The sequence below is a fragment of the Phalangium opilio genome, unplaced genomic scaffold, assembly GCF_054372755.1.
Source record: "Phalangium opilio isolate 3A_F unplaced genomic scaffold, DU_Popi_V2 ptg000329l_1, whole genome shotgun sequence".
Taxonomy (NCBI): domain Eukaryota; kingdom Metazoa; phylum Arthropoda; class Arachnida; order Opiliones; family Phalangiidae; genus Phalangium; species Phalangium opilio.
The window spans coordinates 3,836,856-3,852,636 of NW_028324226.1; the positions used below are offsets into that span (position 1 = coordinate 3,836,856).

Sequence of the window (15,781 nt, forward strand, 5' to 3'; positions counted from 1 at the left end):
CATTGTTATATTTTTACTTATTAAGGTTTATATTTCCAACGGGTTTAATGTAAGGTCAAAGATGACTTATTCCCAGCTTCATTGGACGACAATGTGTGTGAAACTATGAAGCTTAGGGCCGTAAATGTACTCTTTAATATCACTGACCTTTCCTAGTTCAAATTTGATCGGTTTTTTGGCCTGCAAGCAATTAGCACTAAAAACTATATCGTCCAAAAATCCGGTTTATGTTTAATCAATTTCAAGTTATGGTCTTGGGAATGTTTTGCCCTAGTGTTTGAACTTTGACACCTCGAACGGTCATACCACGAGGAAAATGTATTACACACATACAAAAAAAACGCGATGAAATTTAAATCAAAACTTACCTAAACTTAAAAACTTCTTCCAAACGCAAAAACTCCTTTCAGTCGATCCAATATCGAAACTTAGACTTTAGTTCGAGCCAGTTATTTTTCTACTAGCCACCAAGAGTTCCGGAGTTCATGGTTGAAACCGTTTTCGTTAGACGTGTACTTAAGTATTTAAAACATCCGGTGGTACGGTTAACTATTAAGGTGTTAAAGGTTTCGCGACTTTGTAGTGTTTAGCTATAGTTAACCTTTACTAAACAGACAACCAACAACCACGCAGAAACACAACTGTGTCCGAATCACCGGTCTGTTTCGTTGAAAAAATCTTAAAACGTAAAACCTTTTCGATTCGAACGAAAAGCTCTAGTCCCTCATACTAATATTTTAGATGGTGTACCTGAGAAAGTCAGGTAGGTAAGAAATTTAACTTTTATTCGAGACGATGGTTGCTTGGCTCGCCAAACCGGTCCTCCTGGCAGCCAGGTAGTTTTAAGGTTCGCGTACCGTGGCACGCACGAATTTTTTCGGCAAAAGGGGGGCCACTATACCGACTTAATAATCTTAGGGTTGTATTCCGTGCCTTTTACCCAATGAAATGCCTTAAAACAAACGTGAAACGTCACGCCGACGTCATCGAACTGTGACTTACAAGGGGGCAAGTATAGAATCAAAGAAGTAAAAGTTCCTTCAGTGGTATTTTCCCTCCCTACTTGTTTAGTTTTAAAGGAAACCCCGTTTTTTTGGCCATACTCGAATCTGGATAGATTCGCCAGTTGCTTTCGCGGCGGTTTTCGGAGGTTACCTCCGTGTTTTCTATCTTACAAAAGTCAAATCGAATATGGTTTAAGTAAAAGGAAATATTTGAGGTGAACTTAAAGTGAAACTGTAGATAGAGTTCTCGGGTTTCCTGGCAAAAAGTGTTACACAGTAAGTTGTTTTCTTAATTTTTACGCTGCATAGACACTTTTCTAACAAAGGTTCTATAGTTATCCAGTTCTAAAAACAGATCTTGAATAGTTTAAAACGGTTCTCAGTAAAGTTTTAGATAACATCAGAAGGGGATAATGGAAGAAGGATGACACTCTGTATCCTCTTAATACTTTAGTCATGTAACATGATTCTTCCCAGGCTCACCCTTTTTGTCTGCTCTCCTGCTCATCAAACTAAGTTCAGATGGGCATCGTACGTACCGTGGGATGAATTCTAAAACTGTTTGGTAGTTAATCATCAGCAATCAACCCACAAACCTTGATTGTCTTGGCATGGGACAAAAATCCACAAGACATGCGCCTTGACCAATAGAGTAATAATGAGGGAAATTATTTATCGCGTATGTGATTCGGTTTATTAACCTTGCTCCAAATGTAAAACGATGTTGGGAAGAATCATGTTACAATTGCCCCGCTTTGTGCATTTCTGATGACATGCATTTGCAGTCTGATCCAGTTTGTATTGATTTTGACTCTTTGAGAGGCCAAACATTTTGGGGTTTAAATTCCTTACACTATTTTCTTTAACTTAGCGAGTTGTAATTATTTTTTCATTGGTACTTTGGCAGGTGCAGCCATGATTTCGAGTGATCACGTACTGGAGTTAGTAGGTGTGTTTCACACTGGTCAAGTGGAGCCCGGTTCGTGTTTTCAGAAGATGACTGGCTCTGTTCCTTCCGGTGTTATTCTAAAAGATGTTTCCATGGAAGTTCATGCTGGGGAAGTCATGGCCTTGCTTGGCTCTAAAGGTAGGCTTATGAACCTGATTTTGGACATATACTGAAACTTAAAGGGGGGGGGGGTCGCGGTAAAAATATCAAGAAGTGATATAGTTTATTAGGGAGAAGGTATAAATTCGCTACATTTCCAGCTTTATATCCAGTCCAAACGTAGGTCCGGAGTTAATTCTCGCCTTTAAATTTCATTGGTTCTTGAAAACTCACGTCAACGCGACGCGAATGACAAAAATTATGTATTTTCCGACTGAGGAGAGGCGAAATAGCTCGGCCTCCTTTTACGTCCCCCCGTTGTATTTTGAAAGGGGGACTGGGACTATGGCGCGCGAATACTTAGGCATCTTATACCTTCTTCCTAATAAACTAAATATCACTTCTTGATAATATACATTAGACAGTTAAATTATACTTCATCTAGAGAAATATTTAAACAAAAAATACTTGTGCACGCGCTTCTTTATCAATCTTAATCGTTAGGGTTGACAGGCTAATAATTATTGTTTATATTTTTACGCGCGGGTGCAGGTAGTGGTAAACGCGCCTTACTGGAAGTTGTGGCTCGACGGGCGTTGGGACCCATCAGGGGTCAAATCTTGTTGAACGACGTTCCAATGTCATTGCGTCTCTTCCAAGAACAATGCGCTTACGTTCCGAAAAAAATCAGTCTATTGCCCGGTTTGTCCGTTCGTCAAACCTTAGTTTATTGTGCTCATTTGACTATCGGATCCAAAGTATCCAACTCCGTCAAAAGGAGTCGCGTCAAACAAGTCATGGCTGATTTGGCCCTAAATCAAGTGTCTAATCGAGAAGTGACATCGCTGACAGCTAGCGAAGAACGTCGCTTGGCCATCGCTATGGAAATTGTCCGGGATCCTGTCTTGATATTGTTGGACGATCCAACCTACTTGTTGGATCCCCTTAATAGTTATTTCGTAGTTTCCATCTTGTCTAACCACGCCAAGAAATACAATCGAATTGTAATTCTAAGTATGGAGAAGCCACGTTCTGATGTTTTCCCATTTTTGGACAGCGCTACGTACTTGTGCCTGGGAGAAGTCGTCTATTCTGGTAAGTGTTTTAACATCCTATTTAAATCTGGCTTTTTAAACCAAGCTTCTAGCAGGAGAAAAGAGGTAAGATGGAGTGGTAATGATGGACAACCGGCTCCTCTGAAACTCTCCCAGGGTACCTTGCGAACACTCCTACCCTTCGGTGGGCGATTGTTAACTGCTGCCGCGTAGTGCCATTTTAGTTGTATGAGAAATAGCTTCTGTTTTTATGACAAAGGGCGCGCCGTACTGTACACCGCTCTGGATGCTGGGAGGACTTTGGAGCCCTGTGGGGGTACAGGGGCAACGTTATAGATATGGGGGTTTCCAATCCATCGCTCTCTCTTCAAGCTTCTAGAAAACGTGTTTAGCAATATGTTAATTAAAAAGAATAGAAGCTACACAAATAATCTTTATCTCCTCTTCTTTAGTGCCTAAAAATTAAACTTTGAGGTGTGGGCGGGTACTTTAGTAAGCTCATTAAGCTTGGGCCATGGTGAAGTCAATAAAAGGTATATTATAAACAACTCCTCCCACATCCCTTTCGTGCAGGGCTTATATAAACTAAATATATCTTGTTATTATCTATAGTGCAATAAATAATTATTTTTAAATACAGGAAGTACTCGTATGATGTTGGACTATTTCAGGAGTATAGGTTTCCCTTGTCCCGAATTGGAGAATCCACTCATGTACTATCGTAAGTTCATTTATCTTTGTCGCAAGACTGACTGCTTTTACTAATGCCTTATATTTTTCGGTATTATGCAGTGTGTTTGTCGACTGTGGACAGAAGGACTAGAGAACGCTTTATTGAATCCAGCACCCAAATCGCTGCCTTGGTCGAAAAGTTCAAGGTTGAAGGCTCGAGGTACCGAAAATTCGGAGCCCCCACGCCTGAGAACAACGAGAGAGGCGAGAACCCTTACAAGTTACCATTGACGGCTTACGGACAACCATCGGGATGGTCCACTTTCTGCACTTTGGTTAGGTACGTTGTAGAATAACCAGTGTCTGTATGCTTAACTTACTTAGCCTATCTTTGGCGTCTTTCTAGGCGAGCGTATGGTGGATTGTTTAACTGCAACCAGAGTGCCTTACGAGAGTTATTCCTCCGCATTGTCCTGACGCCATTATTTTTCACCTTGATGTACCTCTTTTATTTTCAACTGCCTAATCACCAACAAAGTTTTTTGACTCGTAACGGACTACTTTTGAATTGTCTCGTTGCCGTCTCTTTCCTGTCGTCAGCTATTACCGCCATTACGTGTAAGTACTAAATTTCTCAATTTCAAACGAGTTTTCTTATAATCTATGTTACACGTAGACTCTTCGCACCGAACTCGTTACTACCAAGAATCAAGAGCCGGGATTTATCGTGGTCCACTATTCATCTTGAGCTATTTGGTATACAGCGTACCACTGAGCTTGATGACAGTGTGGGGAGCGGCTACAATAGTTTACGCGTAAGTTTTATCGTTTGAGGGGCGACAAAAGAAGAACCTTCCTTGCCAGCTATTCTTAGTTTTAAGCGCGAGTATCGATTTATACAACTCCCATTTAACCATGGAACTGTTGGACATGGAACCAAGATAATGGAGGGAGGATACGTAATATGAGAGAAATCGGCCCGCTAATTTCAGGTCCGGTGCGACGTTAGAAAATGGGGGAGGAATACACGGGAAAATAACGCGCGTTCTACCTGATTCGTCTGCCATTGTTCCGAGTATTCTTCCTCCATTTCTAGCGTCCCACCGGACCTGAGTCGTTCCACAGTTAGCGTGCCGATTTCCCTCAGCTTACGCATCCTTCACCGTCATCCTTGATGGAACAAACGTTTTGAGACTATTACTAATTATTTCTAAATTCATCTATTTTAATAGTGGAACAGGTATGAGACCTGACTGGGAACGCTGGGCTTGCTTCTGCGCCGTTCTTTGGACTGTCTATGTCTTCGCCGAGAACCAAACCATTGCACTGATGATGTTCATAAGACGTTCGTACACGGCTTTCGTCACCAGTATCTACATTCTTATAGTCTACATAATATTTTCCAGCGGGACTGTCAGGTAAGACGAAAATACCCAAAAGTTTTATTGACAATTTTTACAACTGTTTGTTCCAATGTCAGATCATTGTTGGCGTTACCAGACTGGTTATACTATTTGAGTTACGGTGTCATATACCGTTACGCTGGTGCATTTCTTAATCAGAACGAATTCGACGACAATCCTTTGTTGGTTAATTCACCCTCTTGGGATGGATCCACGTTGACCGCTTGTCCAGGCAATAACATCCCTGGTCGGTGTCTTTACTTGAATGGTACTCATTACTTGACGGAGCGTTATCATTACGGCAGAGGTCAATACGACGTTGATTTGCAATACTGGATGAACTTTGGCTTAAATTTCGTATTTGTTGGTGGCATGTGGGCCGTCAATGTTATTGTGTACCTCATACCCTTACCAGCCTTTATTAAGGCTAAATTCCGAGACTAGAAACCTTAAAACGCACGCAGATTTTATTCTAATTTAACACCTTAAAACCGATTCTCACGGCGAAATGCCCCTGATTTAAACCAAAAACAGGAACTAAAAACTGTTTGTTAAGAAAGATTTCAAATTTAACTCGTCAACCAACGTGAGGTTGATAAAGTACTGTTTAGAAATATATATATGACAATGTTTTTGCAACGTTTTCTTTGTAACAACAGTAATGGCTGGATCAGTCACTAGAGGTAATCGGTGTAAAAGCTGTATCTTAAAATGAAAAATATTTTTAGGTACTATCCGTAATCGGTGTAAAGGAAATTTGAGAGTCATTAGCTCCTCGCCAGCTTAAATACTTTTTTGAATAATAAATTCTTAATTAAATCAAATATGCGATGGGAAAATGTACAAGTGGTTTACAAAATTTGGTAATTAGCCATTGAAATAAAAACTTGAGTGTGCAGTTTTGGAATCGACATTGCAACGAAGGGTTGCTGGCTTAGAAGGCACGCAAATTCAAATATAAACACGCGCTTATTTTTGGACAGTTAAGCGCCATCTCATTGTTAAGCGCTATCATGCGTGGTATATTTTTTTCGTTAAAGTATGAAAATACCATTTCGAAAGAATAAAACAAAATAGTAAAGAAAAATTAAGCCAAAAACAAAAGAATGGGGTTTTAGTGAAACGTTTTGAACGAATGTTGGAATTGAGGAACTTTTTGTACTTGGTGAAACTGAAACAAATTAAAGTTTTAACTCTTGCTAACTGTATAAATATAAATGAAATAGTGCGGCAAAATAATGAATACGGATAACGCATTCACTAGGACTTAAAAAAAAATATGGAAAAATTTAAAATATCTTCTTTTTTAAATAATAATAAAAAGATATCGTTTTACACGTTTAGAAAAAAAAATCAAATTTTATTTAAATTTTGCTTAATTGTGTCACCGAAATCAATAAAAACCAGAACAATATTTCCAATAAAAGTTTTGATTATTTTATTATCTAAATACCAATACTTACTAATCTAATACTTATGGAACACATCTTATAAACCTATGATAGTACCCTCTACCCAGTGTTAATGTTGCTTAATTTTATCTGTCGTTAAGGTATCTAGCAAATTGACTCCGTCTATGAAACGATCATTTGATTCTGAAATCCCATGCAGGTAAGTCAAGTGTACTTGTAAATAAATCCGTAACGTTTGAATGTTGTCGACTTAATTTATTATCAATGACAATATATATTAATTGAAGTAAAATGTTTAAATGGTAATAAAAATAATTCAGTTGTTTACCGTTTCTAGTTTTATATGTCCAGGCCACTAGGAAATTGTGGGTTTTCTAAAACCTCCCTCGAATATTTTTTTTTATCACACAAGAATGATTCGTTGCTTCCAACTTTTTTGGGGTTAAACAAATAAATATTGTTAAATACGATCGATTAATAAACCTATTTCACCCTTGGTTTCCGATGTCGCTTCAAGGGTGAGATGATTTTAATTCCTTTCAATTTACATTCAGTTTTCGAAACCAGAGATGTCGGATGTGAAAAGAACGAAAGTGTTCTGATCTATTTTGAACTCTTTTAACGTTTTTTTAAATCACTCTCACACCGTAATCCAACTCCGCCACTGCGTCAGCGTATCGGAAAAGAATGGGTCATGAATTGAAATGGGACGTAAAATAGCCTCTTAGCTCCTTGGTACGACCAGCAAAGAGTAAATAACCCAGCCTCTCACTACCCATAGTAGTAATGTTAGAGGCTTAATGAGAGCTAGTTCAAGAACAACGTGAGAATTGACTACACTCGGTTTTGCAGTCCATCCTCCTCTTTTGTCTGTACTAACCTTTGACAGGGCCTCACTAGGCGTCGCTTTACGAGAATATATGACGTTACACACTATGCTCTCATTAACGAGTGACACACTTATGGAACATATCTTATAAACTTATGGTATAATACATAAAAGGTTGTAGTTTAACACTAGATTATATTTGTATTATTTCATTAGGTATCAAACTTCTTATTGTTAATTTGTTTAAGATATTACTGTAAGTTCTTAATATATGTTCCATAAGTTTGTCACTGGTTGCTGGGAGCTTGTCGTGAAGTGAAATATTGGTCTGCTTGTAACACCAAATGTAAATAGAATGAAAACAAAAAGTGCTCTTCGTTGAAACTTGCTCGCGGCGTGTAATATGAGAAGCTCTCCTTTATCCCAGAATAGTGTACTGCGTATGATTACCTTCCCGACCGTGGTACAGGGAACAAGCCTTGTATAGGCTCGTAAAGAAGCGGGTGCTCTATTACCAAAAATTAACGTTTCGATCGCCAGGATCATGTGCTATTTTCTACGAAGCTATGACGTAAAGAAGCTCTTCAATGATTGGCTAGTTCCTGTAGGAGTTTGAGCTGAGGATAGTTCTTGCTTCTCAGTTTACAAGTCGTCTACAGCCAAAGCCGGGGAGTTGTTAATGAAGTGTACTTTTGTTTTTATATCTATACACTTTCGCTGAGAGCTTGTCACGAAGATGATGAATTGTCGTAGGTGAAACGTCACAGATTCTCGAAAAGCGACGCCAGGTGAGGCACCGTCAAAGGTTGAGTAGAGACTAAATAGGAAGATGGATTGCAAAACCGAGTGGTGTCAATTCTCGCTTGTCGTTCTCGAACTAGCTCTCAGAAAGTCTCTAGCTTTACGTAGTATAGATATAGTGTCATACTTATGGGGCATATCTTACTCCGTCTACGAAACGATCATTTGGTAAGTCTAGTGAAGTTGTAAATAAATCCACAACGTTTAAAGGTTGTCGATTTACCTTATATATAATCAATGGCAATAAATAAAATAAAGTAAAATGCATAAATGGTAATAAAAATAATTCCGTTGTTTACCGTTCCAGGTTTTGTATGTCCAGGCCACCAAGAAATTGTGGGTTCTCTAAAACCTCCATCTAATGTTGTTTGTTCATCACACAAGAAGACCTAATTTATCCTTGGTTTCCGATGTCGCTTCAAGGGTGAGATGAATTTAGTTCCTTTCAATTTACATTCAGTTTTTCGAAACCAGAGATGTCGGATATGAAAAGAACGAAAGTGTTTTGAACTATTTTGAGCTTTGTTAACGTTTTTTAAATCACTCCTACACCGTATTCCAACTCCGCCACTACGTCCCCATATCTCGGAATGAATGTAAATGGGACGCGAAATAGTCTTTTAGCTCCTTCCAGTACGACCAGAAAAGACTATTATCAAGAGTAAATAACCCAGCCTCTCTTATGGACGAGTAAAATCGCGGTTAATTGATTTATTATTATTTTGGCTTATTCCAGGGAGCTTCGAATTTCAACGTCGTTTATTCGAAAGTGAATATATATAATACTTATAACTTTGCCTCTCCGTCCTAGTTTGGCAAAGAACAACTTGGATGCGTGGCTGGACCGGGGCTCCAAGACGGGAAAAATTAAGTCCCTTTGGATGCTTGTTAAATTATTTTACGAATCTATACAGCGTCCTAGTTTATCAAGTAAGTAATTTTAAAGTTAGGCTTAAGTGATATCTATCGTTGTGAGAGAGTTTAATGACCCCACGCGTTCGCGAGTAAAGAATGGACGCGTTAAACAAGAGTGGAAGCGCACTCGCAATTAGCTAAAGCTGAAATATGATTTTGATTACGTCTATGAAAATTTGAGTCACATGTCATTGTCCATCAAATGTTGTCATAAATTCATCTTCGTAATATCTAGAAACAAAAAACAAAAGTACGAAATTAGTATTAAGTTTAAATTTGATGGTGAAAATTTTGTCTAATAATTAAATTTGCCTATTATTTTATCATTCCATTAAACGGGAATATTGGGAATATCCGTGTCGTTATAAGGACCCGCGTGAATATCCGGTGAGCCAAAGAACTCGAGAAAACCACGCTTTAATGGTAAATAATGGGTGATAACGACCAAGATGTCGTCCGTTTTGAATACCCATTTCTTTTAGATTTATCATTTAAACTGTTTATCATTTATATTGTTCGGATAAATTTTTTCGGCTAATAACTCTGCAATTAAAGTTTCATCTTCTGATATTGCCCCTCCCCTATGACGACAGTTTACGTCTATCTGAAATGACGTGATAACTTTGGCGGATTAAATTACTTTTGAGCGTTTACCCTGAGTATACTCAGCCGTCGCGAGCGTTTGTGTTGTCAGTATAGAATCCATTTCTAGAAAGCGAACGTACAGTCAGTAAAGCCGCTCTAGCGAAGGAGCCGTTAAGCTTAGTTTTCATTGGCCCGAGAAAAAGGAAGCGTAAACGGCAACGCGCGTCAAAAAGCGCCAAATTTTGAACTTGAAGCGGGGATAAATGAGGTAAGGTGGAGTGGTAATGATGATGGACGACAAGCGGCAACGCTATGTACAGTACGACCCCACCAAAACGCGGAGTATGCTAGGAGGACTTCGGTGCCGTGGGTGGGGGGGGGGTTACAGTACAGAGGCAACGTTATAGGTATGGAACTTACCATTCCATCCCTCTGTCCTTCAAGGCTGAAGCGTCGATAAACTATTTTTACGATATAGCAAGAGCGTGAAAATTTGACGCGCTGGTGGAAACAAACCTTTAACCCGAGAATGGGGAGATCAATTCTGTCTTTGAACATTCTCAGAGTTTCTACCAGGGTTCTTGGTGAAGCGTCGGAATAATAATTTAAGCCGCGTTTACACGAGACACTTTGAAAGCGATTTCAACCGCGTTTTAGAAAGTTCGAAAAGGAATATCTTCCACGAGAAAATGCAATTACTAATACTTTTCAAAAAGGATTAGGCCTTTCCAAAACGGTTGAAAACGGTTTAAAAGTGTCTCGCGTAAACGCCTCTTTATATACGCAGGATGAACAGGGGGGATTCGCCACGTAGAAGGCAAGGTTTCTTCAACTGCCTTTTGGTCCGAGTTTTTGGTCACTCCGTTTGGGTCCCCGAAAACCGCGAGAATAGAATAGATCCCCCAACCCACCTTTGAAGAGTATATAATATCAGAAGTATATAATACTTCTCTTCGAGAGAAGTGTACCACAACAAAGCGGGGTAAGTGTAACGTCACTCTTCCCAACATCGGAACATTTAGAGCAAGGTTACTAAAACCAGAAGTATATACGCGATAAATAGTTCCCTCATCATTACTCTATTAGCGTTTAGATATTTGGCAAGACGCGCTCGCGCAATTTTGTCCCACGTCAAGACGAGGTTTGTGGGATGATTGCTGGGGATTTAATGCCAAACAATTATAGAATTCACCCTAGCACGGTGCGATGCTCATTTGTAGTTTGATGAGCGGGAAAGCAAACTAAAAGGGTGAGCCTGGGAAGAATGACGTTACATAACTAAAGCATTAAGAGGATACAGAGTGTCATACTTCCTCTATTATCCCCTTCTGATAATATTGATAATATCCGTCTTGTCATAAGTTACGTAACGACAAAATAAGTATGGCACTTAATGCGAAAACGTTCGTGGAAGCGAACCTTGGTAGCCGAAACTTTCCCATCATATCTTTAACGTGCAGGGAAAATGGCAAAGGGAAATGTCATACTTGTCTTTGTTAAATAAAATTAACAATACATTAATTATAGGTACACGTACGCTTTTTAGGATTCACGCTTTTTTCGGTGTTTTACCGAATCCGCTCAAACACGTATTTTTCATAATCAAAATATTTTGCTTTATTTTCAGAACCTGGACATGAACACGCACCTATCCATGCTAAGACTTCAGTTTCCAGCCCAAAACGTTGTTTTCATCCAAGAACCCCAAATTCCGGAAGGGTGGGAAAACATTGCTTAAAATTTGTTCTTTTTTTCAGTATCCGGACGCTACATTCGTTCGTTACAATAAATTATTGTATCATTTTAATTATTAATCTTTAATAAAACCAAGAAGTGATATCTAGTTTATTAAGGAGAAGGTATAAATTCGCCATACTTCCAGCTTTATCTCCAGTCCAAACGTAGGTCCGGAGTTAATCCCCGCCTCTAAATTACCACCAGCATCTCATTGGTTCTCGAAAACTCACGTCAGCGCGACGCGAGTGACGAAAAATACGGATTATCCGACTGAGGAGAGGCAAAATAGCCCGGCCTCCTTTTATGTCCCCCCCTCTTGTATTTTGAAAGGGGGACTGGGACTATGGCGCGCGAACGCTTAGGCTACTTATACCTTCTCCCTAATAAACTAGATATCACTTCTTGATAAAACCAAATGTAATATTTCAAAATAAAAATTTGCATTAATATTCATAAATGTGGATGATAAAATCATTTTTATTTATAAGCTTACTAATTAATGACAGTGGATTAATGACAGTGGTTTAGAAACGGGGTCACATACATACAAACACATCATATCCTATGCATTAGACCTACTATATTAGAATTATTAAAGAGCAATCACGCGAGGGGCTATTCACTAAGGAAGATTTTCATTCATTGGTGATGCTTTTATAAGAGGATAGGGAGTCATTGGTGATTTAAAATGGATGGGGAATAATGGTTGCGTCAGGATTACGAGGGGCTACTCACTAAAAACTCGTTAGTGATTTCAAACGGGATTGGGAATATGGTTCACTTAGGGGCTACGAGTTATCATTATTTTACTAGTTATGAACGGATAATTGAGCAGTGACACATTTGCCGCTAGGGGCGCTGTATACGTAGTTACGTATTTACTGACATCTTAAGCCTGATAAAATTCGACAAGACTTTCGTGTAAGCAATGTATAGTTCATAAATTGCCGCTAGGGGCGCTACATACGTAGTTACGTATTTACTGACATCTTAAGCCTGATAAAATTCTGCTAGACTTTCGTGTAAGCAATGTATAGTTCATAAATTGCCGCTAGGGGCGCTGCATACGTAGTTACGTATTTACTGACATCTAAATCATGAAGAAATTTTATAGGCCTAATGGTGTGTTCTCTTATTTGAATTAGCGGCCACGTGAGACACTTCGAAGCGCCCCCAACGACGGAATTTACTATAAGACTCGGAAACCACTTGTCCAGTCTTCTTTTCTCTCAGCGCCGGCGACCAGTCAACATCGTTCCTTGATCAGCTCCTCGTAATCCTGACTTTCGAAGGAAATATTGGATGGAAAGCCACGTTTTACGCCGAAGTCGGGACGTGACTCCAAGATCTCCGCCATTGAATGTTCATTGGAACGTTGAAATCAACGTGGAAAGGTTAAGCCTAGTACCGTAAGTGTAGAAGTCTTTCAATAATCCAAAGCCATCCAACTAGCGTTTTATTATTTTATTTAATCCTAGAGTTTAAATTATTTAGGTAGAGTTAATTGTTAGTCAGTTTATTGAAAATTTAGTACAATATGAGGAAATTTTCAAACACGAGGTCAGTGAGACAAGGCTTAACTTTGAACATCTTCAATCAAGTATTTGGGATTAATTTAGCGGGAATTAAATTCATTGTTTAATTATTTTAAATTACAAACCCCTAGTTTTTGCAAATTAGGTCTCATTTAACGGTGCGAAGCTACATAATCTAAAATAGGTCTCATGTATGACTTAACGGGGCGAGATTAAGTTACACTAGGCTAAACCTTTAAAAATATTTTATCTGGGCGTGGGATTATCTCTAAGCTTTTACTTTATGCCGTCATTTTATTTTAAATTAAATTAACGAGGATATTGTCGAATTATTTCGCGTAAATTAAAGATTTGAGATTCTAAACTTTAATTCATGGCGGTAAATAATTAATTTAGATAACGAACGACTGTCTAAATAATTTAATAAATTAGTTTAAATGAAAAGGCCAGGGTTAATTGTTAGTAAATTATTAATTACTGCAAATTAAGTCCATTTAATAATTTTAAAACGAGCCGTGACCGCGAAGTAAAGGCTTGAGATTAGGAATATTTTACTTAGTTTTTTCCTAAATTATTTTAATCTAAGGTGTTCTTTCCATAAAATATTTTGCTAGGACCTTAAAGTAGCCCTTTAAATTATGATTTGGCAATGGCTTAATATTTAGGGAGATTCTTAAATTCTATTTATGGGAATACTCTTCGTAGGTTTTTCTTACATTATTTTAATCTAAGGTATTCTTTCCGTAAATTATTATTTTTCTACGACCTTAAAGTGGCCCTTTAATTAGGATTTGCCAATGGCTTAATATTTAGTGAGATTCTTATATTCTATTAATTGGAATATTTTATGTAGTTTTACTTAAATAATTTATGGAAACATTACCATTGATTTAAATGGGTTTTTTTTTGTTAGGACCCCTTTAATTCTCATTAGGCAATGGCTTAATATTTAGTTAGATTCTTAAATTCTATTTATGGGAATACTCTTCGTAGTTTTTTCTTAGATTATTTTAATCTAAGGTATTCTTTCCGTAAATTATTATTTTGCTAGGACCTTAAAGTAGCCCTTTAAATTATGATTTGGCAATGGCTTAATATTTAGGGAGATTCTTAAATTCTATTTATGGGAATACTCTTCGTAGTTTTATCTTAGATTATTTTAATCTAAGGTATTCTTTCCGTAAATTATTATTTTGCTAGGACCTTAAAGTAGCCCTTATTTTATGATTTGTCAATGGCTTAATATTTAGTGAGTATCTTATATTCTATTTATTGGATTATTTTACGTAGTTTTTTCTTCAATAATTTACGGAAACATTACCATAGATTTAAATGTTTTTGTTAGGACCCCTTTAATTCTTATTAGGCAATGGTTCAATATTTGTTATTAATATGTTTTCTTTTATAGATGCGGCTGATATTCTTGGATTTTTCTGTCGCTGGTAGTTCCGAGACGTATCATTCCAGATGATATTCTTTATTACACGATGTATTTCTATCTCTCTCAGCGATAACTTCCAAAAATACGGACAACGTCACCGAACCTGGAAGACTGAAAATATAATACATCTTTTTAATTTGTAATTAATTTTTTACTTGCAACTACTTTTTTTTCTCGTTCAAATTTTATTTTACCAAACACTTTAAAAAAATTTTTTGTTAGAAGTTTATGTAAACACTTGGTTCTTTTTTTCTTATTGAATAAATTTTACCTTAAACCTCGTTCTTTGTTTTATCTAATTTATTTCGATACTAGGCTTGGTTTCAATTTTTTAGGGTCTGGACTTAGGGCGATATTTTTAGGCCCCTTTTTTGTTTTTTTTTTTGGAATATTGGTTACCTTTAGGCTTTTTTTTATTAATTTGTTAATGAAAGTCAGTAAATTGTCCTTAAAATAATAAAAAAAGAGTAAATATATATGCTTTAAAATAATAAAAAAAAACCCAAAAAGGGCCCTAAAAATATCACCCTAAGTCCAGACCCTAAAAAATTCGTTCCACCCCTAGTATCGAAACTAATTCAAGAAAACAAAGAACGTGACCCAAGAAAAAATTTATTTATTACGAAAAAACAATTGAGGTGTTTACAAAAATTTTCAACAAAAAATTATTTAAAGAGTTCTGTAAGTTAAAGTTTGACCACGTAAAATTGAATTGAGTAGTGAGAAATAAAAAATTTAAGAATTAAACTAATCAGTTCAGTTTCTTCACTATAATTTTCCAAATGAGCTGAAAGGCCTCGTGAATCGAAGATCCAAGAAATAGGTCATCTGGAATAGACGTCTCTAACAGCGTATGAACTCCACAAGAGCCTCGAACGTTGAAATCATCTGCTAGGAAACGTCTGACTGATCAGCAGCAGAAAATTCTTCACGTCTAAAGATGAAAATATATTAATAACAAATATTATACTATTGCCTCATTAGAATTGAATTGCTTTACGCCTAACAAATTAATAACTAAGTTAAATAATCCTACATATTTAAATAATTAATGAAAACCCGTTCCTTTATTAATGGCGATGAAATAAAGCTTAAGAATCTAAGCTAAATTTCTTAAGCCTTGCCCAAGTTAAACTTGTGATCGTGGTTTATTTAATTTTAATTTAAAACTATTATTAAATAGACTAAAATCGCGATAGAAAATAATTTTCTAACAATTAACTCTGCCTGTTTCATTAAAACTACTTAATTTATTAAATTGATAAATTATGAATTATTAAAAGGCTTACACTTACTGCGCATTAAGAAGTGGGTTCATTCCAAGATGGCCTCGACAAATTGATT

The 15,781-nt window shown here is 37.2% G+C and overlaps 2 protein-coding genes and 2 long non-coding RNA genes across 6 annotated transcripts in view; 3 read left to right on the forward strand and 1 right to left on the reverse strand.

Annotated features, from left to right (window-relative positions):
- Window positions 1–820, reverse strand: part of LOC149610375 (ATP-binding cassette sub-family G member 8) — a 59,733-nt gene extending 58,913 nt beyond the window's left edge. Inside the window, exon 1 of the mRNA XM_089859181.1 lies at window positions 369–820. The gene's annotated coding sequence lies outside the window, so the exon portion shown is untranslated. The remainder of the gene's footprint in view (window positions 1–368) is intronic.
- LOC149610376 (ATP-binding cassette sub-family G member 5) overlaps window positions 1–6,608 on the forward strand; it is a 59,221-nt gene extending 52,613 nt beyond the window's left edge. The window contains exons 1-9 of one of the 3 annotated variants that reach the window (XM_089859187.1): window positions 1,071–1,280; window positions 1,912–2,091; window positions 2,605–3,147; window positions 3,748–3,828; window positions 3,900–4,119; window positions 4,186–4,397; window positions 4,456–4,594; window positions 5,012–5,197; window positions 5,260–6,608. In XM_089859187.1, the coding sequence (XP_089715313.1) occupies window positions 1,920–2,091; window positions 2,605–3,147; window positions 3,748–3,828; window positions 3,900–4,119; window positions 4,186–4,397; window positions 4,456–4,594; window positions 5,012–5,197; window positions 5,260–5,626 (1,920 nt within the window). In that variant the 5' untranslated portion in view covers window positions 1,071–1,280; window positions 1,912–1,919 and the 3' untranslated portion in view covers window positions 5,627–6,608. Of the gene's footprint in view, window positions 1–1,070; window positions 1,281–1,342; window positions 1,799–1,911; window positions 2,092–2,604; window positions 3,148–3,747; window positions 3,829–3,899; window positions 4,120–4,185; window positions 4,398–4,455; window positions 4,595–5,011; window positions 5,198–5,259 lie in introns of those variants that run through there. The other 2 variants (XM_089859188.1, XM_089859186.1) reach the window with 2 other exon arrangements.
- A 1,803-nt stretch (window positions 6,609–8,411) lies between these two features.
- LOC149610379 (uncharacterized) lies at window positions 8,412–11,747 on the forward strand. Its single transcript, XR_016376668.1, has 3 exons — window positions 8,412–8,885; window positions 8,961–9,154; window positions 11,352–11,747. It is a non-coding gene; the product is annotated as an uncharacterized LOC149610379 (long non-coding RNA).
- A 678-nt stretch (window positions 11,748–12,425) lies between these two features.
- LOC149610380 (uncharacterized) lies at window positions 12,426–15,658 on the forward strand. Its single transcript, XR_016376502.1, has 3 exons — window positions 12,426–12,870; window positions 14,405–14,576; window positions 15,198–15,658. It is a non-coding gene; the product is annotated as an uncharacterized LOC149610380 (long non-coding RNA).
- Window positions 15,659–15,781: the final 123 nt, after the last annotated feature.